General features: G+C 43.8%; 2 protein-coding genes across 2 annotated transcripts in view; both read left to right on the top strand.

Moving 5' to 3' along the window:
• LOC136626155 (alpha-2-macroglobulin-like) overlaps positions 1-24,432 on the top strand; it is a 305,765-nt gene that overhangs the window by 16,372 nt on the left and 264,961 nt on the right. The gene's annotated exons all lie outside the window — the stretch shown is intronic.
• Positions 1-24,432, top strand: part of LOC136624977 (alpha-2-macroglobulin-like) — a 103,524-nt gene that overhangs the window by 11,894 nt on the left and 67,198 nt on the right. Inside the window, exons 9-14 of the mRNA XM_066598906.1 lie at positions 8,038-8,152; positions 13,087-13,196; positions 13,284-13,442; positions 16,411-16,638; positions 17,240-17,306; positions 23,937-24,082. Of these exons, the coding sequence (XP_066455003.1) occupies positions 8,038-8,152; positions 13,087-13,196; positions 13,284-13,442; positions 16,411-16,638; positions 17,240-17,306; positions 23,937-24,082 (825 nt within the window). The remainder of the gene's footprint in view (positions 1-8,037; positions 8,153-13,086; positions 13,197-13,283; positions 13,443-16,410; positions 16,639-17,239; positions 17,307-23,936; positions 24,083-24,432) is intronic.

Below are 24,432 nucleotides of genomic sequence, written 5' to 3'. Positions count from 1 at the left end.
CCTGTTTTCCACACTTTATACTGTAATTGTGATAAATTATCAAAAAAACAAGTAATTTCTTCCTATTTCTGCTATTACTTAAGCAATCTTCAGTCAAATTAGTTGATTCCCCCAACATGACAGTCCTCGTTCATATGCTCAAAAAAAATCAAGCACCTAGAAGAGCAGTTGCTTTGCTGCAAAACCTGGCCTATAGTTAGATCTCAAGCAGCTACACAAAGCCAGATACATACATTCATTGTAAAAAAAACTCAAGTACCTAGAAGGAGTTGTTGGAATCAAGTGAAACTTTCCATGTGTGATTGCAAAAGTGATATAAGTAAATCATTACAATATCACAGCAAAAGGATAATTTATTTCAGAAAACTGAACACTTGAAGGGAGGTTCTAATACCCTGTTGGGCCGCTTCTAGCTTAGAAACAAGATGTGATACGGACAGTCATGGAACCATACAGGTTCCATATGGTGTCCTGCGGCACATCGCTTCACATTTGCTGAAACCGCATCTCTAGATTATGCAAAGTCGTCGGCTGTCAAAGTTGATGTCCCAGATGGTCCCATATATATTCTATTGGTGATAAATCTGGTGACCAGGCAGGCCACAGAAGTGTGGTAATGTTGTGGAGGCGTTCCTGTGACACCCTTGTGTGTGCATTATCCTGCTGAAAAATGCCTCTTGGAAGCCTTGCCATAAGAGACAACATGTGGCTGAAGGATGTCCTGAAGATATCGCTGAGTGCCGTCATTGTCCCTTTTACCACTAATAGGGTTGACCGACTGTCATATAAAATAGCCCCTCTAGACTATCATACAAGCATAGAGGGCAGTGTGCCACTTCACAGCAAAGGCAGGTTTCCAGACACAAAAATGGTCATCATCAGTGCCCAAACTAAACCTGGATTTGTCTCTGAAAACAATCTGGTTCCACTCCGTAGCAGTCCAGTTTTGTCATTCTTGGGACCACTGCAAACAGATGTGACGATGGGTGGGTGTCAAAGGCAATACACATAATGGGCCATGTGAGACCAAATGTCCTTCAGTCAAGCACCTGGAAATGTATCTGACAGACTCAGGGGACTGTAATGATGTTGCTGCCTATCTCTGTTATGGCGGATAACGAAAGAGTTGGAGCTGCTTGTGATTGTTGGCTGATCTTCTCTGCTAGTGATCTGAGCCCAGTTGCCTTGTGTGCATTCCCTCATGCACCTACTGGTCCCAACACTTTCTAATAGTCTAGTCAGAATGGCCCAGGTGGCAAACAATTTGTCAATATGTCCATCCAGCTTCTCGCGAACTCTGTTAAATTCGGCTTCTCTTAAAATCTGTTAACTAGGTGACATCTCTTTGATTGCATCATACAGGCATGTCTAGTGGTCAACAAGCTCTACATAAGCAGAAAAAGAGGTCCACTACACACAAGTAGCCTCTGAGAGCCTTTTTATAGACCAAGGATGCACTACTTTTAGGGCGTCCGGTGGCAAGATCATTCTTCTAATCACGCCACAACTGTAATAATTTGCATAACTCCAAGTACATCTGTGGGAAACACATAAAGTCTATCAGAGGTATGTTCATAGCTTTAGAATCCTCGCATAAAAAGAAAAGACAAAAAGATATTATAGAAACCTTAAGTCAAATTTTGAGACTAGAACAGATAGCGAAACAGAAAAACGCCCAAGAAGCCCAGAACAAACTCACTACATTTAAAGAAAAACGAAAAGATATTTTGAATTCTAGGCTCGCCAAATCAATATTATATTACAAACATCCACTCTACTTGCACGGAAATAAAGGTGGATACTTTATGTCCTCTTTAATCAAAAAAAGGAAAAAGTAAAAACACATATTCACAGTATTATAAATACCTTAGGCGAAAAATTTGCAGAAACATCACAAATAGCACAAACTTTCTGGGAATATATAACCTAAATAAAAGCGAATTAAGCCAGGAGAAAAACAAAAGAAAAACATTATGTTTTTTTCTAACAAGATTACGTCTTTGCTAACTCTCCCTTCCTTGAACCTGGACGAAATCTCCACTTTGACCTCTCAAGCACCCATTGAGGAACTGACTTCAATACTTGATGGCATACCACAGCATAAAAGCCGAGGACCAGACAGCTTCCCATTAGCTTGCTACAAAAAAATTCAGAATATGCTACCTCACCTAGCCCTTTCATTTAATGCTCTAACGAAAGGCGCACACCTACCTAAACAATCACAGGAAGCTTATATCACAGTCATACACAAAGAGGGAAAGTATCCACTTTTATGCAGCAGTTACAGACCCATATCTCTACTAAACTTAGATATAAAACCACGGGCAAAGCTCTTATCTCGACGGATCAATAAGTTTATTCCAAGATTGATTAATGAAGAACAATCAGGGTTTGCAGCTGGAAGACAATTCAAAGAACAGACAATTCCACACGTGTGATACACACTATGAAATTTGCCTAGAAAAAAAGGATTGCCATTGATCCTATTAAAGGCTCAGTTACACAGGCGCCGATGCGCTCGTGTTTCTGCAGGATAAGACCACTGCACTGCCGATGCAGACGTCTCTCCGCACTGGCCGGCTGATAGAACACATGGCCGGCAATGGAGTCGGTCATGCAGAGAGACGTCCGCACCCGGAGCGCCCATGTGACTGAGCCCTAAATATTGATGCAGAGGAAGCCTTTGGCAGGGTTGATTGGAACTTTATCTGTGCAGCCATATGTAAATTTAATTTCCCCAACACCTTTATACTCACAACCTCATGCCAAAATCAAAGTTAATGACACATTCTCACAACCCTTCTATATAACGAATGGAACACGCCAAGGTTGACCTTATCTCCTACGCTCTTTATCCTTTCTCTGTAAATACTCATCCAAATGGCCAGGCAAGATGAAGACATACAGGGTTTGGAGGTTAATCACTCACTCAAAACCATAGCATTCGCACACAACATCCTTTTCATCTTCACTAATCCAGAACAAAGCCTTGGAAAGTTCAATAGAATTCTAAAATTATATGGCTGATTGTCAAACTTTAAGGTAAACTACTCCAAATCTACAGTACTAAATATCACTCTTCCCTCAGACATAGCAAACAAACTTAAATCCAAATTACAATATCATTGGGATTCAGATCACAAGAAACCTGGATAATCTATATGATAAAAATTTTGCTCCTTTTTTAAAGGAAATTACTTCCCTATTAAATACATAACTTGCCAGTCATTTCTTGGTTTGGACATAAAACCTTCTACAAACATACGTTGTCCCAAAAATACTCCATAAGCTACAAATGCTTCCGATATACTTACCTTACTCATTCTTCAGCAATATTAAACCACACTTCTCGAGATTCATTTGGAAACATAAGAGACATTGTCTAGCTTATAGTCTGTTGGCTCAGAGGAGGGAGAATGGCGGAATAAATTTACCAGACGTTTCATTATTTCAAGACAATCCAAGTCAAAAGATGGTTGGAACTAATAAAACCTTCTAAAAATTAAATTATAAGTTCCCTAGCCAAAACTACATATGGACCTAACGTCGTCTTGAAAGATCTCTGGAATCCATCACCTAAAATATACAGAAAAGACTCCTATGATTTCCTCCTAAGAGGAGCATGCGAGACATGGGACTCCCTACGAGATGAATCCCCACATCCACATCTGATATCTGGATGCAGGGACAGAATAGAAGCAAGCAATTAACAGAATGGTTACTTTCCCAAACATCATGCCCCTCCCTTCAACCTCTAAAATTAATACACCTCTCCAGACTGCTGGCCAAATTCAGTAAAGCAGATCCATCAACCAGTCCATTCTCTCAATTGGAAAAAATTATCACGTCACAGTGTCATACTAGTAGGGAAATTGGGACCCTTAAAAGAAAATTTATCGATCCTCAAGAAACCACCAAACCAGCATATATCCTCTTGTGGGAAAAGGAATTAAACATTCAACTGTCAGATACGGACGTTAGATACATTTTGAGGAACTCACATCGTTTTTCTAGATGTATTAGGCTACAAGAAAACCATTATAAACTTCTGACCAGAATGGCTCTATAATCACAAATTAGCTGATCACAATTTATGCTGGTGATGCAGAAGACAAACAGGTTCTTAAATACTTATCTGGTGGTACTGTCCAGTCATACGCCCATTCTTGGACCAGATTGAAAAAGCGATACGCATATAAAATATCATATAAAATAATACCTTCAGACTCTCCACAGAATATGTGATATTATCTAAATCTTCCTCAAATTATAGACCCTCGAAATCTAACCTAATAACCCACTTGATCCCACCTGCAAAATCCTTAATCCCTACCATGTGGAAACAACTAGAAACACCTACATATATCCAATGGGTAACTAAAGTAAATGAAATTAGAAGACTCAAGGAACTAACTAGTGGGGCTAAAAGAACCCAATAAAAATTCAAAGTTACCTGGGACCCATGGTCCAAACTGGTTTAATCCTGTATAATCTTTTAGAATAGAGATACATTTTCTTAGACTTTGTTAAATAATGTATAAATTAAAGTACGAATTGATTCACCAAGGTATAACTCATAGTTGTCTCCCTTCCGTTTTATCAGTCTAGCACTTATTTAATAACATGGAAAAGGTTATAATAAATTAATGCTATGTACAAGCTTTGATGTATGTTATATCATTATAAATCTCATAAAAACTGAATTTAAAACAAAGCAGTGAGATCACATGAACATTTGAGGAAAAAGAGGCAGGAGTTTCAGATAGTAAGGAATAACTAACCAAGGTAACATTAGCTCACTAGTATATACTAGGGAATAGCTCCATAACGAAGAAAGAAAAGATCACCAGAGTGGCCATTTAGATAAAGCTTTACGTATTACCTTTTTTTTTTTGATTACCCAGAAGTAAAACTATTAATTTTTACCTCTATTAGAAAAGCAGGGACAGATGTGTCAAAGGTGTCATTGGGTTGCAATCCCATCAATATAGGCCATGAATATTTGATTTAGAAAGCATCCATCACCCAGGAACTCCCTGGATTAGCAGTTTCACTTCAATGAGACAATACTGCACTACTCAGAACGGACGCTATGAAAGGTACAGCTTGCTGAGTAATGTAAACATTAAAGAGGCCACAGCACTCACACCCAAGCACCGTAGTCTCTTGAAACAAATGATAAGCGGGGTCCTGACAGTCAGACCTCAATGATCAGATATTGATGGTCTATCCTGAGGGTAGGACATCAGTTTTTACTTGGCGTTTATGACTCGAAAATCACTGCAGGGGTTGCCGGCAGACCATTGCTTTCAATGGGGCCGCCGGCAGCAGCCGCGGCCCTGTTGATAGCAATGCTGCACGGACCTGCATTCACACATGTTTGTGCAAATACGTGGGTGCGACGGTTTTGTGCACACCTATGTAAGCACATGCACACGCTCGTGTGAATGCACCCTTAGGGTGCGTTCACACGAGCGTAGGCGTATTTATGTTCGCACGTGCGCAGCGTATAATCGCCGGAAAGAACGTTTTTCGCCGATCATGACCAGAGCTAGAAAGCGTATTTTCGTTTGTTCCTACTTTTCAAACGGTCTTTACGCCCATCGAATATTCGCCGGCACGTATTTCGGTCGCGTATGTCCGGTTTTCTGCGGGTTGCCGTTTTTACGCGCCGTAAAATCGCCCATGTGAATAAATACATTCGAAACCATTGCCTCAGATGGTCATGTATATACGTTTGGTCACAAAAACGCGCCGTTTATGCGCTTGTGTGAACGCACCCTGAGGCCTTAGTCACATGGGCGTTTTTTCGCGTGATTTGCGCATCGCATGACAGATGCGCATGCGCAAATCGCTTGACCGGGGCCCAAAAAAAAAAATCGCCCAAAAATCTGCTCCTAGCCGCGTTTCATTAGAAACGAGTCGGAGTTGTCCAGCGCATTGCATTCAATGGAGCCGGCAATACAGCCGGCTCCATTGAAAGCAATGCGCTGCGGGCGAGCGCGGGATGAATTGTCGGGAAGGGCTTAAATATATAAGCCCTTCCCTGCAATTCATCCTAAAATGTGTAAAAATAAAAAATATATATATACACTCACCTTCTCCCGGCAGCCGGAGTTCCGCGCGGCCGGCCTGCAGTGGGTGTGAAGGGGGTGTGAGTCAGACCTGCCCCTGATTGGCTCAGCGCTGAGCCAATCAGAGGCAGGTCTCACTCACACCCATTCATGAATTCATTGGCTGTATTGCCGGCTCCATTGAATTCAATGGGCAAACATCGTTCTTCTCTGCCACAGCTGTTACAGCTGTGGCAGAGAAGAATGATTTGTCTTCTATATGTTCTCAATGGGGTCGGCGCTGCTGCCGCCGGCCCCATTGAGCGCATATAGAGAAGAGAACAGGAATCGCAGATAGGTGCAATCTGCGATTTCTGTTCTACAATTTGTCGGACAAGCGCATAAAAAGCGCTCATGTGTCCGATACCATTGCAAAGCAATGGTTAAAAAAAAAAAAAAAAGCTGGGCGCATGCGCAAATCGCGCGATAAAACGCCCGTCTGACTAAGGCTTTAGTCTGGGCATGAATAGCTTGCCATTCCTCATGCAAGGCTGTAAGAAGAGATTGTTGTGAAGGTGGGCGTGGGTGGCAGTGTCGTACCCGCCGCTCCAGTTTGTCTCACAAGTGCTCGATCAGATGAATGAATAGCTATTACAAAATGAGCAGCTTTTTATTTTACCCATGCTCTTCCCAGCATATCGTTCTACAATCTCAGTATTTGCATATTTGCTGATTTTCTGCAGTGTCCAAATATTTTTGTCCATTTAGGGTATAAAACAGAACACCATCCAAATTAACCGCTATATGGCAGTCAAGCACAACATTATATTCACAAACATGCATTAATGTTATGCCACATTATCTTTAACTGTACAAAGTTATCAAGCGCAAAAAAATCACAATAACTTATGAAGTCTTGAATTTATACAAATTGTTCATAGAAGTGTCAAGGGATACCTCCCTTACATAGTACCAATATCTGTTTACAAGTACCGGCATGTAACTGGATTTCTCATCTGACAAGAATTTAAAGGGGTTATCTTATAAAGACAACCCCATTTTGAATGTAAGTCAATATAACTAACTTTTCTAACTAGTGTTTATATACTGGCATCAGTGGCAGAAGCAGTATCTGACATTTCTTCAGATTACATGTACAGCCACGATTGGGTGGGCCAGATCCACCAGAGTGGGAGCTGCTTTTATAGAGTGGAGGAAACCTCTCTGTTACTTATACATTTCCTATCAATAGCCGCAGAACATATCATAAATGTCTGATAGGTCCGATAGTTTGCTTAGGTAAAGCAACAGACTTCAATAAGGGACCATGTATATTTGAGACCATCTATCCATTCATTTTCTACTGGTCGCTGCCACACTTCATGAAACAGAAGTTAAGGTCCTCTATTCTTGAGATAAGCATGGATCCCAGAGGCATACAAGAGCAAGAGAATTTTGTCAGCAGCACTCGCCAACGAACCACACAGGGCAGAGTGACATTGAATGCACGCTAAAGATAAGGATCTGACCCGGGTCCGAAATGCAGGCAAAGTAAAACAAATGTAGGCAACATCAATGGAGCAAAATTGTCCAAAGGACTAAACTTTATTCCTCAACGGTCAATGGTCAGCGACGTTTCAACTCCAGCAAGGAGTCTTTACCAAGACTTCTTGCTGGAGTCGTAATGTCGCTGACCATTGAGGAATAAAGTTTAGTACTTTGGACAATTGTGCACCATTGACACTGCCTACATTTATTTCACTTTGATCCCAGGAGGTATACAGTGCATATGCCATAATTGCCTGCAGTGTAAGTACATGTTTTACTAATACTTAGTACATAACAAGCAATCATATGCCCAAAAGAAATCCATTAGACCCCTACTGGCACTGCAGCTGTCTGCTATTTCCTTGTTAATTCTGGTATTGCATACAGCTATATTAATTTAATATAAATTATAAATTAAGTTGTTTCTTTCACACAGCTAGACAGATCTGGTTGCCATACCATTGAGGTCAAGACTGAGGTCTTTGGACTAAATGATACTCGGATGAGAAATGAACTAAAAGGGGAAGCTTCTGTCACAGAGGAAGGGACTGGTAAGTCTGATTTAGTTTAAACGGTTAGTTGCATCTTATTGTGTTATTGCAGTGCACATAGGTTTGTTTATGCTAAGATGGAAAAGGGCAATATGATTTTATATAATTAGTATGATATAGTCAGTAACTGCAGTTTGGCTGCACTGTAATGGTAGTTGGTGCAAAGGTAGCAGTCGCACTTAGGGTCTGGTGCCTGAGGGGACCCACCCCTCTGTCACATAAGAGGACAATGGTATTATAACTGGCACATGGCAGGTGGGTGAACGGACCAGATTTTGGTTGTGGCTACAGTATTATCAAGCAATTAGATTTTCTGTTTAACAGAAAGTTTACATCCTGGGTGGATGGTACTTAATACAAAAGGATGTGAACTTATGTCCTGTGGATGGCACAGGCTCAGAAGTGAGCCCAAGCCATTATGCAGCAGGAGTCGGCTGTGACTGACCGTCAGACTGCTGCAACAGTGGGTATCAGTGAGAATAAATGTAGATCGCAGCATGTAAAGGGTTCACAGAGGTAGCGAGTGCTCCCTCCGTGACGTCATTAGCCTTTCGCCATGTAATAGTGCAGGGCCAATAGGCTGCTATAGCAACACGATGGCAGACAATGGCATCCCATGACCTATGATCCATATTGTAAGCAATAATAGTGATCATAGCTTTTCTGGTTCAAGGACACAAAAATGCGAGAAAAAAAAAACTGTAACAAAAAAAAAAATACAGCCGGCTCCATTGAAAGCAATGGGCTGCCGGCGAGAGCGGGATGAATTTTCGGGAAGGGCTTAAAAATATAAGCTCTTCCCTGAAAATCATCCTACAATGTGTAAAAATAAAAAATATATATATACTCACCTTGTCCCTGCAGCCGGAGTTCAGCCGCGGCCGGCCGGCAGTTCTCCTGAACTGCTCTCTGTAGTATTCATCAGGCGGGGATTTAAAATCCCCGCCTGCTGAATGGGCTGCCTCTGATTGGTCACAGCCCTCACCAATCAGAGGCAGCTCTCACTCACCCATTCATGAATTCATGAATGGGTGAGTGAGTGCTGCCTCTGATTGGCTCAGCGCAAGGACCAATCAGGGGCAGCTCTCAGCTATTGAATGACAGCGGAGAGCTGCCCCTGATTGGTCCCTGCGCTGAGCCAATTTTTTAAAGATTTTAAGATTACAAGTTCCATAGACCCCTGCAGAAAAAAAAATGCTGCGAATTTTGCAGTGAAAAAAAACCGTAGTGGGTAGTCTCCCTTAAAGTGATCAAAAAAATCCATATGAACCCCAATTTGGTACCAATAAAAACTACAGCTCATCACACAAAAAAACAAGCTCTCACAGAGCTTCATCAATGGAAAAATAATAAAAGTTATGAGACTTTGAATGCAGTGGTGCAAAATAAATAATTTTTAAAAATGTGGTTTTATTGTGAAAAAGTGGAAAACCCTAAAAAATAATGTAATTTTGGTATCATCATAATCGCACCAACCCACATAAAAAATGTATCATGTCATTTATGCCTCATGACTAGGGATGAGCAAGTATATTCGCTAAAGGCAATTGCTCGAGCGGTGAGTAGCGGCAGTCATCAGGAGGGAGCGGGGGGAGAGAGAGATCTCCCCTCCGCTCCGCCCCGCTCTCACCCGCAGCTCCATGCCCGCTGCCAGCACCCGAACCTGCAGTCGCGAGCGGGGGAGATACTCGCTAAAGGCAATGCTCGCTCGAGCAATTGCCTTTAGTGAGTGTACTCGCTCATCTATACTCATAACTAAGGGCTCTGTCACACAGGCCCCAATCCGCCCGTGTTTCTGGACAATAAAATGTCCGCACCGCGTGCAAACAAATCTCCGCATGACCGGCTCTATTGCCAGCCATATGTTCTTTTTTCTGGCTGGTGCAGAGAATCGTCCAGGAACAAGGGCGGATCGGCGCCTGTGTGACTGAGCCCTAACGTTGTTAAAAAAAAACAAAAACAAAAAAAACGACAAAGAACAATGGCAGAATTAATGTGTTTTTTTCTCCCTGCCTTCCAAAAAAATTAATAAAAGCTTTACAAAACATGTACCCCAAAAATTGTACCAATAACAATTATAGTTTGCCACGTAAAAAAACAAAGCCCTAATGTAGCCAAGTTAACAGAAAAAAAGGCCTAATGAAAAATGAGAATAAAAAAGAGGGAGCAAAGCACATCTATGTACTGATGCTCCACTCCTCTGCAAAGAGAACACACCAATGCTGGCTATGTATCCCCAGCTAAAATACTGAAGGGGTGCAACGGCCCCAAAACGCATCTATTATTATATGCCAGATTAATTTTTAATAAAAACAGGAGTCGAGCTCAAAAACACATCTCATGCCTCTCTGAGTTAAATGGGATTAAGCCTATAACCACATTTATTCCTACATTTATTGTAAAAAAAAGAAGTCCTGCCTTCTGAAAAGTGGAGATGAAAATCTCTCCACGAAATTGTTGGCCATGTCCTTAAAGGGGTTTTCCCACTGCCTAAAATTGCTTCATGGCCACTCTGTACTTCCTGGTTGCTGCTAACTAGACCCTGTGACTGCTACAGCCAATTAATGGCCACAACAGTGACCTTTGATAGGCAATGATTGTAAGGGGTTAAAGGCAAAGTATCTTTTCTTTACTCTCATATAGCACTTCCTCTGAAAGGATGCCTCGGCATTGAAATTAATAGTTTTCAGTTTAATTGCCACATTAATCAAACCCCATCACACTTGTTTTGACACTTGTGAAGCTTCTGAAAAACTTTGCGTCATCTGTAAATCACTGTGTATGCAACTTGGTTAACAAAAAAGCTGCCATTATAACAACATACATGTATACCACTTACTACTACACCATTGTTCATAAATATGCTACACTTTATATTTGTAAGGGTACTGTTACGTTCGTCCTGGGCTGAAACAAAACCCTGTGGGGATTTGGTACCTGAACAATCAGGACTGACGTGTAGGCTTGCTATACAGTTGGCTAAATGCAGGAGCCGACAGACATGAGATGTAGCAATAAGAGCGGGGAACTCTAAACCCCTCAGACTGAACCCACCCCACAGCGGAGCACCCGGACTGAAAGGGACAAAACCAATACTTCCACGAGGACAGATTCAAAGTCCGAGGGGAACCAGAGTAAAGAAAATAAGGGACAATCAGAGACTGACAATAAATAAAAGACGAGAAGACGAAAATGCAAGACAAACTTATACACAGAGGACAAACCAGAACACAGGAGCCAGACACCAGACAGCACTAAACAAGCTAACTAGATCAGGAACACTGAAAATAACCAGCAACTACCATCCAGGAAGAGCTAGGTTATATAGGGAGTGGGAAGGAACTGATTGGCTGACAAAGCTGTCAATCACCAGCCACTACCTCAGTTAGCAGCTGCAGGAATAATTAACCTGAACTAGCCAGGAGAGAAGATATGAACCCTAGCTATCCAGGATAGAACCCACAGTAGTGAAGATGTGCTGGCAGTGAAGTGACAGGTACTTTTACATGGGACAACTGTCAGGCAATTAAGTGCCCGACAACTGTCCCACCAAGTTTCTGTGCTTTCACAAAAGAGTAATGATTACTCATTGAATAGAGGTGGAGTGCGTCAGAGATCTTTTCCAAACACACACCTCAATTTCTAGTTAACAGTCAGGCATTCATAGATAAACAACTGCTAGTTTAAACAAGCGCATAGTCACACGATTTTTAGCTAAAAATTGAGCAACAACAACTGAGAGATTCTTGCTCACTAGCCCTGTCGGGTCCTGTGTTTGCCTGTAATCGCTCATTTTCAGCGATTATTTGGGTTACTATCAGCTTGTTTAAAAGTACCCTAATTTGCTTGTATTAAAACTTCACTTAATAGAAACTCCCCCCAAAAACCTTTGTACTCAAAACTAAGGTGTCTGTAGGGTTATAGCTTAGTGCAGTGGTAATATTAGAAATGTAACATGTTAGGTAGGGCCCCTGTTGCAGATTTATGGTTGGGACCCAGGGGCTTCAAGTTACACTTCTTTCTGTAGTTAGCAATTAAACAGAGGATACTCTCGGTATTAGTGTATCTTGACGCCACCATAAGTACAAGTGGAGCCAAGATACAAGGAGTTTGACAGGGGGTTGACGCCCCCTGTTACTGATTGGCTGTCCTTTTTTGTTCCCTGTTTTCGCCCTCACAGGTCCTGTAGCCACCGCCGGAGTATATGATGCCGGCGCTGCTGTGCCTCTCCCTGGCTGCAGTCTCCCACCTCTTGCTGCGATGATCGCCGCCGGATTCATGCCGCACCTGCTGTGCCTCTGGCCGGTGGTAGTGTCCCAGCTCCGTGCAACCCCTCAGCTTTGATTGCTGGCGGCCCTGATTAGGCTCTCCTTGCCGCCAGTCTACCAGTTTGGCAGTATGCCACTGCTTTGGCGGCTCCGCCCGCTGCTGTCCTGACCTCAGCGGTGTTACCAGTCCTGGTGCTGTGCACGTCGCCTGTTACAGCTAGGGAGGTAGGAGCGCGGCAGCCGACAACTGAGGAGCGAAGTGTCAGCGCAGCTATGTGGCCCGGCCTGGTGAGTCCAATCAGCGGCGGAGATCACCGGAGATAAGCTCTTTCAGGCCGGGCTGCCGGCCGCTGCTCCCTCGCACAGCAGCGCTGCACACTGACCGGTCTCACCTTCCTCTGTGCCCTCGTCCGCTGCCCAGCACCAATCTAACTCGGGGCTGGCTACAGGACCTGTGAGAGCAAGGACTTGAAATGCAGGACAGCCAATCAGTAACAGGGAGCGTCAACCCCTTGTCAAACTCCTTGCATCTTGGCTCCACCTGTAATTCTGGTGGCGTCAAGATACACTAATACGGATACTCTCTATCAAAAGAAATGTAACGATAGAAATTAGTTATGAGTAATACATTATAAGTTGTTGTCCTGATTTTCCCCCTTTATGTAGGAGTGGAGCTTTCATCAACCAGCCAAACCAGCATAACAAATGTCATCAATAAAATTTCATTCATAAATGCTGAAAGTAACTACAAGGCTGGCATCCCATACAGTGGTGTGGTGAGTCACTTTGTCTTTATACATTATTTTGGATCATATTTGGAAGGTCCAACTCGGTTTTTATAAATTCAAATTTTTTTATTCCAGATAAAAGTGGAGGATGCTGGAGGTGTTCCTAGGCCAAACACTAAAATATATCTGAAAGAAAGATCTGACTCGGCGGGCCTGCCCTTAGTGACTGATGAGAATGGCCTAGCACCTTTTACACTAAATACAAGCAACTGGACAAACAGCATGTTTTTGACGGTATGAGCATAACGATAATAATCATGTTTACTTCTTTATAAGAATATTCTGCAACACTTTACAAATCAGAAGGTCCAAGAACGGACAAAATCAGACATAGATACATACAGTAATAAACTAAAACAACTTGAGCAATAGAAGTGAGGATCGTGCTTGCAAGAGTTTACCATCCATGAGGAGATATGGGTATGTTCATCTACATAGGCTCAATCAAATTCTGGTAAATGACATTCAATTTTATGCAAGCTTGAAATTTTAAAATCATTATAAGAAATTCATTATAAAAGATAAGGGAATATTAGATTTGAATTGACAGCATTAAGAGCCTGAGACTAAGGACCTAATTTGTCAAAACTGTTTAACAGTACCTGTCTGCACATGGGCAGATTTTTGCTGCGGAATCCGCGGTGGGTGACTGCATCATAAATCCACAGCAAATACCGTCCATAGCATGCTATGGAAAATGAATTCTTCCTGCACACGAGCGGAAACCAATTGTGGTTTCCGCTTGCGAAGGAAAAATCGCAGCACGCTCCATTTTTGCACGTATTCCATGCGGACAGCTTTCACTGAAGTCAATGGACAGGTTTCGCCTCATCCCCTAGTGACGATGCGAGAAAAATAAACATTTGAAAAAAAAAATCAGTACTGCGACTGTCCAACGGCGGTCTGCCGCGACCATCCGCAGTACAGATGAAGATGAGAAAATAAAGGTACGCAGGGTAGCCAGCCGCAATCAGAGATGGAATCCGCTGTAGGAACCTGCATGCCGTGTGCAGGTGGATTTTTGCTGTGCAATCCGCGACAGGCGTCCGCACCACAGCTCCGCAGCAAACACCGTCCATAGCATGCTATGGGAAATCGATTCTTCCTGCACACAGGCAGAAATCAATTTAGGTTTACGCTCACGAAGGAAAAATTGCAGCATGCTCCATTTTTGCGTGGATTCCATTGAAGTCAATGAAAGCCATCTGACCTGCGGCCCGTCTGCAATTAACATTGCGTACAGGTCGCGGATTCCGCGTCATTGCAGGGGAAAAGTTAGAAAAAACAAATCTGTACTGCACATGTCCAACAGCGAGCTACCGGATCCATCCGCTGTACAGAAAGAGACAGAAAATAACAGGTACACGCGAACACTGCTGCTGTCAGGGCCGGATTCTACTGCGGGCTCCCACATGCGGAATCCAGCTCTGCCGTGTGCAGGCAGCTCAAGACTGTTCTTATTGCCCATAGCAAACAATCACATCTCAGCTTTCATTTCTGAGACTGCTGTGGTAAAATGAAAGCTGAACACTTATTGGTTACTATGGGCAACAAGGACAGTCTTTCTATTAGACAAGTTTGATAAATGAGGTCCTTTATCATAAAAACATGCAGGCCCTTAATACTGCCTTTGGCAAAGGCTGCAGTGCCATCCCAGCAGAGGAAATTGCATATTCAAATCTTCCCGTTTAGAGTATGTCCACACATAGCGGAAATGCTTGCAGAAGAAAATTCCACAGCAAAATCGGTAGCTTTATTATGTGCGGATTTTGTTTTAAAATTAGATGCGCATTTTTAGCCGATTTCAGCAGCCCCATCACTTCCCCTCATCTCGCAATTCTTTGCACTGTCAGCGCAACCCTTCACCTGACACCCCCTGGTGAGTGCAATGGTGCTAGTGTACTATATATATGACACTTAAAGGGGTTGTCCCGCGGCAGCAAGTGGGTCTATACACTTCTGTATGGCCATATTAATGCACTTTGTAATGTACATTGTGCATTAATTATGAGCCATACAGAAGTTATAAGAAGTTTTTCACTTACCTGCTCCGTTGCTAGCGTCCTCGTTCCCATGGAGCCGACTAATTTTCGCCTTCCGATGGCCAAATTAGCCGCGCTTGCGCAGTCCGGGTCTTCTGCTCTCTTCAATGGAGCCGCTCGTGCAGAATGCCGACTCCGTGTAGCTCCGCCCCGTCACGTGCCGATTCCAGCCAATCAGGAGGCTGGAATCGGCAATGGACCGCACAGAAGAGCTGCGGTCCACGGAGGGAGCAGACCCCGGCGGCCATCTTCAGCAGGTAAGTATGAAGACGCCGGACCGCCGGGATTCAGGTAAGCGCTGAGCGGTTTGTTTTTTTAACCCCTGCATCGGGGTTGTCTCGCGCCGAACGGGGGGGGGGGGAGGGGGGGTTAAAAAAAAAAAAAAAAAACGTTTCGGCGCGGGACAACCCCTTTAAATAGTGTGCCTTGAGTTTTCTATGGCTGGACATGCACACTACATATACCCCGCCCTCTGTGAGGCTTAGTGCAGCAATGGAGGCTGTACAGGTGAGTTTCTCACACTCATCTTGTTTTTTTAGCCTTTGTTCACATATTGTTTTATCGACTTGTTCTGCATATATTCAGGAAAGCTTCCACTGCATATGCCAAATGTATTTAAAGGGCCCCAGGAATCCAGTGTATGCCAAAAGTGTGTCCTTTTTTATTGCATAACAACCAAAGTCTGCTATGCTATACAGAGAGTTACAGTCAAGAAAATACCTTTTACAATGAGAGTCAATGGGCAAGCTATTCCACCACTTGCCTATATAGTGGCACAGGTCGATGTTGACCTGCAACAGAAGGAAAAACAAGATGTGACTAGAACCCAATCGGCCTTTTTACATAAACAGATCAGCCTCTGCTAACAACTACTGACCGGTATTGAGTATATCGGTCAGCGATTCTTCCCAGCCTGATGATCAGGCAAATGAACATTTGGATAAACATTCTTGTCCAATTATTGGGCAGTAGAAAATACTAAGCCTCTTTAATAATGCAACTAAAGAAGCCATTTATGTGGTGAAACATCTTCCAAGTTACAGAGGCCCAGTTAATGTATGACATACAAACTATTGAAAACTTCATCATAAGCGAGAAATGAAATGGGATTGCACATTCTTCCAGTAGAAGACTTCAATGTATTCATTTTTTTTTCAAAGGTACAAACAGACAAGGGCATACTGCCATATATTTATGGTCTAAATCAGCCTAATTATGGTCAAGCCTCTCAACGTGTCGTCCCCTTCTACTCTCGGAGCAAGAGCTTCTTGAAACTTAATTCTCTGGATAATGTTCTCCCATGTGAGGGGCATCAAGAGGTCCTTGTGGAATACATCATTAGTCACACTGAGCTGAAAGAGGCCAAGAAACTATCCCTGCACTACCTGGTGAGATATGTTCACTATATGGTACTGACTATTCCTTTAATCAGGACTTCAATGTGTCTTTTCAAGTGCTCATTTTGAGCAAAAATCCCACAAATATTAGATTGGAGATTCTCAGAGTTCTCAGGCCTAATTTTTTTTTTTTGCTGAATAATTAGCTAGCAATTAGGCACATTTATCTAGTTAGGGACCTTATGTAGAGTCAAGGGTGGATATATATATCGATATACTGCTGCCATATAGAGTCCACATAAAACCTCCAAATAGTGCCAAGTGTTAAGCTGTGTACTAATACTTCCTTTGAAGAGGAGGGATTGCTATGTGCTAAATAATTTGACTGGTTTTAGTGCACTTCCAAGGGTTTCCTATGTGACAGGTGTCCTGGATAATTACTTAGTTTGTTACCAACTAAAACCGACCATGGGAGAAGAAGGGCAAAAGTGAAGATTTAACAAAATGAGTACAAAGTAAAAAATGTAGCTAAGTGAACCTTCTCATGGCAGCCAATCATAGTACTAGAATTTGACTTTAACCTTGTTATTATCATCCTCCTCATTATTCCAAAACCCATCACCATCATTCTATGATTATTATTTTATCACAGTTGGTTTCCAAAGTGTCTATTAAGAACTCGGGGACTGTGGAAATTGACACTGAAAACACCAATGAAGGTAAGGCATATACTTAAAATGACACTTGTTGCTTTTCAGAAGTATAAGTCTAGAGAGATCGGCATCTCCAAATGTCTGGATGGTTTTTGGTTATGGAAAGGATGCTGAAATGAAAATTCAGGTAGATCCACAAGTCACATAATTTTATGAGGTAATCGCAGGATATCATTGATATATATGACTCAGTCTGTTCTTAAAATCTATCTTTACTTATGGCTATTGTGATTCCTCTAATTGCACTATATAATAATACCCAGTAGGACTTACATATTCTTATTGCTTCAATTGTGGTTTTCTGGGAAAGTCTTTCTTTTTTAATTGATGATCTATCAGTATAGGTCATCAATATGGCTCCCCAGCCAATCAGCTGTTTGTCTGAGCCACTATGCATCAGAACTAGCAGAGCTCTGTACATTATGCAGTGGCCCAAAATGGTACTACAAGCTCACATACATTGTGATATTAGTAACACCTGGGTACTACAGCCTCTTTGGGTGTTTGGATAGTTTCACTTACGTTTTACCTGCAGAGTGCCGCCACCTGAGTCTTGCTTGCAGGATGGGTAATGGGAGCTTCTTCCACCTCAGGGAACTTCTGCCAAGCCCTTACTAAGTGATAATGACACAATAAGCTTAATTTAGGTAGGTGTATTACAAGGGAGAAGCATTTATTGCCATTGCAACAGCTAGGCATAACTAGTAAGTTCAATGCCTTCCTGCTCCATGTCACACACAGGTACCTAACAGGGCGCTTCTCCTCCATGTCACACAAGGTACCTCACAGAGCTCATCCCCCATGTCACACACAGGTACCTCACAGAGCTCTTCCTACATGTCACACACAGGTACCTCACAGGGCTTATCCTCCATGTCACACATAGGTGCCTCAGAGAGCTCCTCCTCCATGTTACACACGAGTTCCTCAGAGAGCACGTACATGTCACACATAAGTACCTCACAGAGCGCTCCTCCTCCATGACAAACACAAGTACCTCACAGAGCTCCTCCATGTCACACACAAGTACCTCACAGAGCACTCCTCCATGTCAGACACAAGTACCTCACAGAGCGCTCCTCCTCCATGTCAGACACAAGTACCTCACAGAGCGCTCCTCCTCCATGTCAGACACAAGTACCCCACAGAGCGCTCCTCCTCCATGTCAGACACAAGTACCCCACAGAGCGCTCCTCCTCCATGTCAGACACAAGTACCTCACAGAGCTCCTCCCCCATATCAGACACAAGTACCTCACAGAGTGCTCCTCCCCCATGTCAGACACAAGTACCTCACAGAGTGCTCCTCCTCCATGTCAGACACAAGTACCTCACAGAGCGCTCCTCCTCCATGCCAGACACAAGTACCTCACAGAGTGCTCCTCCTCCATGTCAGACACAAGTACCCCACAGAGCGCTCCTCCTCCATGTCAGACACAAGTACCTCACAGAGCGCTCCTCCTCCATGTCAGACACAAGTACCCCACAGAGCGCTCCTCCTCCATGTCAGACACAAGTACCTCACAGAGCGCTCCTCCTCCATGTCACACACACGTACCTCACAGAGCGCTCCTCCTCCATGTCACACACACGTACCTCACAGAGCTCCTCCCCCATGTCACACACAAGTACCTCATAGAGCGCACCTCCTTCATGTCACACACAAGTACCTCACAGAGCGCTCCTCCTCCATGTCACACACAAGTACCTCACAGAGCGCTCCTCCTTCATGTCACACACAAGTACCTCAAAGAGCGCTCCTCCTTCATGTCACACACAAGTACCTCAAAGAGCACGTACATATCACACACAAGTACCTCACAGACGCTCCTCCGCCATTTCACATACAGGTACCTCAGAGAGCACATACATGTGACACACGAGTACCTCAAAGAGCACATGCATGTCACACATAGGTACCTCATAAAGCACTCCTCCTCCATGTCATACACAGGTACCTCATAGAGCTCTCCTCCTTCATGTCACACACAAGTACCTCACAAAGTGCTCCTCCTCAATGTCACATACAGGTACCTCAAAGAGCACGTACATGTCACACACAGGTACCTCACAGAGCGCTCCTCCATGTCACACACAGGTACCTCAGAGAGCACTCCTCCATGTCACACACGAGTACCTCAGAGACCACGTACATGTCACACACAAGTACCTCAGAGAGCACTCCTCCTCCATGTCACACACGAGTACCTCAGAGACCACGTACATGTCACACACAAGTACCTCAGAGAGCACGTACATGTCACACACAGGTACCTCACAGAGCGCTCCTTCATGTCACACACAGGTACCTCAGAGAGCACTCCTCCTCCATGTCACACATGAGTACCTCAGAGACCACGTACATGTCACACACGAGTACCTCAGAGTGCACGTACATGTCACACACAGGTACCTCACAGAGCACTCCTCCTCCATGTCACACACGAGTACCTCAGAGACCACGTACATGTCACACACAAGTACCTCACAGAGCGCTTTTCATCCATGTCACACACGGGTACCTCAGAGTGCACGTACATCTCACACACAGGTACCTCACAGAGCGCTCCTCCTCCATGTCACACACGAGTACCTCAGAGTGCACGTCCATGTCACACACGGGTACCTCAGAGTGCACGTACATGTCACACACGAGTACCTCAGAGTGCACGTACATGTCACACACAGGTACCTCACAGAGCACTCCTCCTCCATGTCACACACGAGTACCTCAGAGACCACGTACATGTCACACACAAGTATCTCAGAGAGCACGTACATGTCACACACAGGTACCTCAGAGAGCACTTCTCCTCCATGTTACACACAAGTACCTCAGAGACCACGTACATGTCACACACAATAACCTCACAGAGCGCTTTTCGTCCATGTCACACACGGGTACCTCAGAGTGCATGTACATGTCACACACGAGTACCTCAGAGTGCACGTACATGTCACACACAGGTACCTCACAGAGCGCTCCTACATAGTGTCACACACAGGTACCTTACAGAGCTCCTCCTCCATGTCACACACAGCTACCTCACAGAGCTCCTCCATGTCACACATAGGTACCTCGCAGAGCACTCCTCCTCCATGTCACACACAGGTACCTCACAGAGCTCCTCCCCCATGTCAGACACAGGTACCTCACAGAGCTCCCCCTCCAAGTCACACACAGGTACCTCACAGAGCACTCCTCCTTCATGTCACACACAGGTACCTCACAGAGCTCCTCCCCCATGTCACACACAGGTACCTCACAGAGCTCCCCCTCCAAGTCACACACAGGTACCTCACAGAGCACTCCTCCTTCATGTCACACACAAGTACCTCACAGAGCGCTCCTCCTCCATGTCACACACAGGTACCTCAAAGATGACTCCTTTTTCATGTCACAGACAGGTACCTCACAGAGCACTCCTCTTCCATATCACACACAAGTACGAAAATAAAGAAGATGAAATAATACCTCCACAGTGCCACCTACTGGAAGGCAGTGTTCCTTCAAGCCAAAGTCAGACTCTTTATACAAGCTTCGTAACAATGACTGGGAATTAAAAGCAAAGCCAGACTCCATGTACAGACAGCTGTTGCAGGGTTTGCCCTTTGTCAGTGTGCAGTAGGAGTCTGGCATTCCCAGTGAGAGGCCTTGGACGGGGGCTCACAAATGCTATATTTTCTTCTTAGAGCAGCTAGACAGTGAGTGAAGAGACTCAAACCGCGATTCATTCTCCACTGGGTAATATGCAAATAAGGAAGATGGAATAATACCTCCACAGTGCCACTTTTTGGAAGGCAGCGTTCCTTCAAGCCCGAGTCAGACTCTTTATACAAGCCTTGTAACAATGACTGGGAATTAAAAGCAAAGCCAGACTCATGCACATGCAACTGCTTCAGGGTGTTTGCCCTTCATGAGTGTACAGTAGTAGTCTGGCATTGCCAGTGAGAGGCCTGGGACCCAGTGGAGCATGAATGGCCTTTTGAGTCTCCTCACTCACCATCTAGGTGCTTTCCCTAAGGAGAAAAGATAGTATTTCTGACCCACGACCCAGCCCTCTCACTATGAAAGCCATATACCGACTGTACATACACCCAGCATCACTACGCATTACACGCTGATGACCAGCCCTGAGATCGATAGTCCTGGAAAACTCCTTTAACCTTTGTTTGCTGCTGTTACTTAATACTTATCAAGGTATATACCAGGGGTGAAACAAGTGATCTACTGCATGCATTTTGGCATTTGGCTAAGAGTCCATGCACATGGCATTACCACATGCAAGGCTGGTTGGTGCTCTGTGCAGTACTTTCTATTTATGTGCCCCCTTATAGTATATGAAATAGTGCCTAAATTATGTAAGCATGCTGGAGACTGTTTATTTAGGCTGCTCTCTCACTATGCAAAATCTGTGAGTGTGATATGCGGTAAAAAACGGTATTGTGAAAGCAGCATAAGCGCTCCTGCACACTGGCGAGGGCGATATCAGGCCGATATCACCCTCACAATTCAACTGAAAACCCCTGAATTGCGATGTTCTGCCATTGTTTTCAATGGGGTCGCCGGCCCTATAGAAAACAATGGGCAATATCGTAAAAAGAAAGGAAATGCTGCATTACAGGAGTCAAAACATCGTAAATGAGAATAAAACCATTGAAAATCATTGGTTTCATAATCATGCGTTCTCACTCACTCTTGCATTGTAAGAAAATCGTGCAATTTTCTCGTCAGTGTGAAAGATCTCTTAGACTGGTGTTTCATACATTGCACTATGTAAACCCTACATTCCATCTACCACCAACAAACATTTTGACAGGCGGAAGCCTCCTAATGCATTTGTTTCATCTGGTCACACCTCTGTGTTCCAGATGAAAACCTACAGGAGCTGGAATAGGTTTTTGGTATAATCAACACTAGTTCTGGCATAGATTATAGTAAATTTGATTGGCTGTACATAGTCATGCCCCCTAAAGCCAGAATACAGCATTTAAGCACCAAAACTACAGCTTTTGTACACCACAATTCAACGGAAGCCGTCCGTGTGGGATCCTCAGAAAATGGAGCATGCTGCTATTTCTTTTTTGGACAAAAAGGTCTTCAAAACAAACCCACATGCTTAAATTCAGCTGTGGGCCCTCATGTCTCCCTATGGGCGGCTTGATTTGTGGATCTCCTGCGCAGGTTCCGCAAATCAAATCCGCCCGTGGACATTGGTCCTAAGGACGCTCTAACACATGCGGTCAGAAACCGAAGCATTTTACAGCGATTCCGCGCAGCATTTTAGAATCTGTTATAGCGTTTTTTTATGCACCCCATCACTGTGATGGGTGATGAGGTGCGTTAAAAAGTGCTAAAACGCGCAAAAATAGAGCAGACAGTCGAAAATCGTGAGGCCCTATTGAAATCAATGGCGGCATTGTACCATGGTTAGCGTGGTGTTTCGGATGCCACACTAATCGCGTAAAAAGAGTCCAGTGTGAGAGCCGCCCTAGTATGCTATGGGTGTGCAGCATCCAGACACCATGGAAAGTATTATGTTAGGTGACCGAGGTATTCAGTACAGGACAAAGAAGTAAGACGACGGGAACTTGTGGAAACAGCATGTTAGGTTGTGCTGCTGGAGTTTGTTGTTCTACAGGGTTCCAGGAGCACACCTGCACAGGTGAGGGTCAATTGAGCTGGCTGGGTGTGGTTGTTCAGCTCAGCCAATCCCCTGGGTCTGGGTGTAGATATATACCCCAGCCCCTCTGCAATGAGGAAGCTGTATTTCCTCAGTCTTGTCTGCTGTGTGAGTAGTATCTGGTCAGCTTGCAGCTTGCTGTGTGAGCAGTGTCTGGTGAGCTTGCAGCTTGCTGTGTGTGGTGTCCTGTGCTGCCTGTTTAGTGTCTTGCTAGAGTAGGGACTACAAGACACGAGGAGCCTTGTCGGGGCCTTGCAACTTAAGTTCATTGGCCAATGTATGAACTAATCCCTTGCTTTTATATTCAGCTTTACCATCTGTTTTAGCATGCAAGGTTGTGTGGTAAGTGAGTTTGTGCATTTAATGTGTTAGTTCCGCCTGGTTGCGAGTGTCATCCTTTCAGGGAGAGCAGGGCTGAGGTTCCATCGTAGGGCCTTTGCAGGCTGTCAATCCTGCAATGTTGGGTGCTGTATGCTGACTGTACAGATAATTCACTACAGTCTCTGCTCCAACTCTACACTGTACACTGAAGTCACTACTACACTGACCCTAACAGGAAGGGCAGAATCTTATATTAGCTCCATTTCCAGAGGCTTCTAGCATCTTCTGGTTCAACCTCTCCTCTGCCAATCAGAACCAAGGTAACACAGAGGGGCCGACTAATAGTAGGAGATTTCCCAGTTGCTAAGACCAGACAGAGATCCAGGAGATATAGCCATATATTCAATAGTACAATATGTGCATATGGTGACACAGTCTCCCTTAGATGTTAATATACCTCAGTAGTGTCAGTACTGGGTGTCTACAGGTTCTGGATCTATATAACATGAGCACAAGGGCCTCAGGGAGATGATTCTACATTGCTGAGGTGGAATTCTACACAGAAACAGGACTGTGACTGATTTGTTTAGTTAAAAATGTCCAATAAATAACAGGGTTTTTTTCTATCACAGATATTCATGGAAAAATCACTCTGAACCTCCCTATCAGTGAAGGCAATTCTAAGATTCTACATGCCCTTGTATACATCTTCCTGCCTAATGGAGAAATGTTAGCAGATTCTGCAAAATTCACCGTGTTTAAATGTTTCAAGAATAAAGTAAGTTGCATTCTATTCTAAATTGTAACTATAATGAAGGAGATTTTTGGAGATTTCTGGCTCAATTTGTGCCAAAGAACTGGTATACATGTCTTGCACCAAATTTATGTGTATTAAGCATTTTTGCTTCTTGCTTGAAAATTGGGCTTGGTGTACCTAGTATAGACGTGACTTTGGTGAAAGTGGCGTGGTTTGAAATGCAACACCATGCACCAAGTTGCAGCAAACGTTTGGCATAAAAGACTGACACAAAGTAAGCCAATCAGTAGATGGTGTAAAGTTAGATGAAAGTGTCTAAAGCTGAACAAAATGTATCAATATGTAACACCATGAGCCACTGTGATAAATTT

This window comes from Eleutherodactylus coqui, chromosome 4, assembly GCF_035609145.1.
Source record: "Eleutherodactylus coqui strain aEleCoq1 chromosome 4, aEleCoq1.hap1, whole genome shotgun sequence".
NCBI lineage: Eukaryota > Metazoa > Chordata > Amphibia > Anura > Eleutherodactylidae > Eleutherodactylus > Eleutherodactylus coqui.
The sequence above is the reverse complement of the archived record's forward strand: the minus strand, read 5'-3'. Positions and strand labels throughout refer to the sequence as shown.